The 3,092-nt window shown below is 39.7% G+C and overlaps 2 protein-coding genes across 2 annotated transcripts in view; both read left to right on the forward strand.

Moving 5' to 3' along the window:
• Positions 1 to 3,092, forward strand: part of LOC113207053 (mucin-5AC-like) — a 27,670-nt gene that overhangs the window by 4,306 nt on the left and 20,272 nt on the right. The gene's annotated exons all lie outside the window — the stretch shown is intronic.
• Positions 1,058 to 3,092, forward strand: part of LOC113207031 (guanylate kinase) — a 27,406-nt gene continuing 25,371 nt past the window's right edge. Inside the window, exons 1-4 of the mRNA XM_026423383.2 lie at positions 1,058 to 1,226; positions 1,588 to 1,849; positions 1,937 to 2,160; positions 2,240 to 2,356. Coding sequence (XP_026279168.1) covers positions 1,596 to 1,849; positions 1,937 to 2,160; positions 2,240 to 2,356 — 595 coding nt within the window. The 5' untranslated portion in view covers positions 1,058 to 1,226; positions 1,588 to 1,595. The remainder of the gene's footprint in view (positions 1,227 to 1,587; positions 1,850 to 1,936; positions 2,161 to 2,239; positions 2,357 to 3,092) is intronic.

Here is a 3,092-nt window from a genome sequence, read left to right on the forward strand (position 1 = left end):
CCATTTTACTGGTTTATTTAACAAACAAGAGATACTATAATTGGAGCCCTGCTGTACATTCAAGACTGATTGGACCTTTTTTAAGTTATTTTAATTATTTAGTCATGACAAGTGAAGACATCCTGCAACAGATTTATTTTAGAATGCAGTTTTATACTATTGTGGACTCAGATTGTAGTTTCTGTATTTGAAATTGAAGGTGAGGAAGAACTCAACTGCCTGACGAGCTAAATTATTTGTTGTGATATGAGTTGTGTACTTTCATTTTGCACTAATGACCAACAAATCATTTTTAGTATATGTAATGATGTTCCAATGCCAACAAAAATGACATGCTTGTTCTTTTCATTAGGATTGTTGTTGGACTGGTGTTTGAGTTGCCTGTCTTAGTGTTGGTTTACTTTCGCAATGAGTTGAATCTATTAAAATAATGTAAATATGTGTGAAAGTAGTTTTAAGGAGATCTTTCTTCTCTGAAGTGTGTCACTTTACTTCCATTTTTTGCAGTTCAATTTTGTACAAATGAGGATTTTCTTTCCTCTGGCCATATGGCTGATGGCCTACAACTGCATAAGAACTCTTATCAAAATTTTATGCTTCTTTTCCTGCTCATTTTCAGTTAATAATCATTAATGTAAATACGATTTTTTATTAAGTATGGTTTGCTTATTGCCATAAAAAAACTACTTGTTTCTGTGCTTGTGTGCAAAACTCTGTGTGTGTGAGTGAGTGTGTGTGTGTGTGTGCGTGCTTGTGTGCCAGTGTCTGCATGTGCATGTATGTATGAATGTATGAATGAAAGTGTGGATGCGAAAGTATTGTCACAGCAAGAGTAATGTGAGGTTACTAGAAAAACTATATAAAGTAACTAGTGATTGAATGAATTAAACATCTAAAGAAAACTATACGTCTCTTTCTTTCACTACGAACAAATCTGTTTCAACGTTCAATTCAAACAGCTTCAAACAAAGCGCGCCCAAAATGCCCCCACCCCCCACCCCACCCCGCTCGCCATTGACGTCACGCTTCTAAAAACAAAAGACTGCAGATAGAAAACAACAACAAAGTCTCGCTTGCATGTCGCATGGTGATGGTGGTGGGTCATTGATGATCTTCAAATTTCACGACTGAGCTTCGCGCAAGTTTGCGCACTTGTGCAAAAACGGGGTTTTCGTCTTTATTTTTAGCACCTGGTTTGTTACGCCGAGGGTTCGCTTCTTTGGCAGGTTGGTTTTCCCGTTTCATACAATTAATTTGGACTGTCAGGAATTGAAACTACAAGTTTTGCAGCACACGCGTCCACGCTACCCAGTGCCAGAACATTCGCTAATTGTCGAACCACTGTCACATCTCTTTCTGTTGATAATTTTCTAATTCCGATCGCAAATTCTCAACGCTACTGCGTGCAATTTTCTATGTGTCGCATTCAATTTACGTACTTTTGTTCGTAAAGCGCAACTATGGCCTAGGTTAAGTCTTCATGACCATAAAGAGATAATTCTAATTGATCTTAAAAGCAATTTTACCCTTCCTACCGCCGAGGTGTTCTGTACTGCATTGGCGTTTATAGCATCCTACCCATTTCAGGCATCACCATGGTCCATTCACTGCGTCCTCTTGTCCTCTGTGGCCCATCTGGCTGTGGAAAATCAACTTTGCTGCGCCTATTGTTCGATGAATTTCCTGACAAATTTGGATTTAGTGTATCACATACCACACGCTCACCTCGTCCTGGTGAGGTGGATGGTAAGCACTATCACTTCACCACCAGAGACGAAATGACAGCAGCTATTGAGCGTGGAGAATTCATTGAGAGTGCAGTATTTTCGAACAATATGTATGGCACTAGGTAAGTCCTTGTTGTAAGTTCTGAAGCAACATTTCTGAGGATTTAGCTTACTCAGATTGTTTCTCATTTGTATTTTTTAATGATCAGCAAAGCTGCTGTTGCCGCAGTTCAAGCTCTAGGAAAGATTTGTGTCTTGGATATAGAGGTAGAGGGTGTGAAGCAGGTGAAACAGACCGACCTAAATCCGATTTATATATTTATTAAACCACCGTCAATGGAAGAGCTTGAGAAACGATTAAGAGATCGCAATACTGAAACAGAAGAGAGTTTGCAAAAACGCTTGACTACAGCACGCTCAGAGTTGGCTTATGGTATGAAATCTTTGCTTATAATTTTTCTGGTGCTAAAGTTGTGCCGTGTTTGATGACTTTTTATTTTTGTTATCGGCAGCTGACATCCCTGGCAACTTTGACTTAGTTTTTGTTAACGATAATCTTGAGAAAGCCTACGCCCGATTTAGGGACTTTATCCTTGGGGAAGAGAAAAAAGGAAGCCCTTCTTCTGCTGGTAAGTTACATTAGACTTTTTGTCACCAAACCTCTTGTCTCATCAAATACCTATTCCATTGTAGAGGGATTTTAAGATCATTTGTGACCTGTGACCTGTTAGTGTAATCAAAGCATGGCTGCATTCCCCTCAACCACCTTTTATGTTTCCTTCGTTTCATTGTTTCTTTCACAAGGTTGATCATTCTGTAGCTACATATGTTCAAACTGTATCAATCCTGCACGATTTATCAGCCACCTATGATTAGAGAATTGTATGAATTAGAGATTGGTCTGTGAATGGAGCTACAGAGCCAAGTAAAAATTATTTGTTCACACTTTTGAAACAAAATTTAGTTTGTCCTTGGGCTATATCAGACAGGTGTGCTGAGCGTAACTAAGGGTATACTTTTTATTTGTTATCATGACCTTTACTTTGATGGACATATGTTGAAAATCACTTTGGCTTTTCATCTGTACTGTTGCTGCAGACTTTTGGTGCTGCCTGGGAACAACCACCACCGATCGTACCTCGGATGATTACTACTATATGTCTGCCAATGTCACAAACGCCAACATCTCATCTGGAGGCCTTGATGATTATCAGCCCTCTATAGATCAACCTTCATGTCAAGTGGAATCCTCAGCTGGAATTAGTTTTGATGCGGGCTGTGATTCTGGCAGTGGACTTGGCTTGGGTTCCGTTGACTCTAGGGGCATTTGTGGTGGGGACTCTGGGGGAGGTGGTGGCGACTCTG

This window comes from Frankliniella occidentalis, unplaced genomic scaffold, assembly GCF_000697945.3.
Source record: "Frankliniella occidentalis isolate FOCC.00 unplaced genomic scaffold, Focc_3.1 Scaffold382, whole genome shotgun sequence".
NCBI lineage: Eukaryota > Metazoa > Arthropoda > Insecta > Thysanoptera > Thripidae > Frankliniella > Frankliniella occidentalis.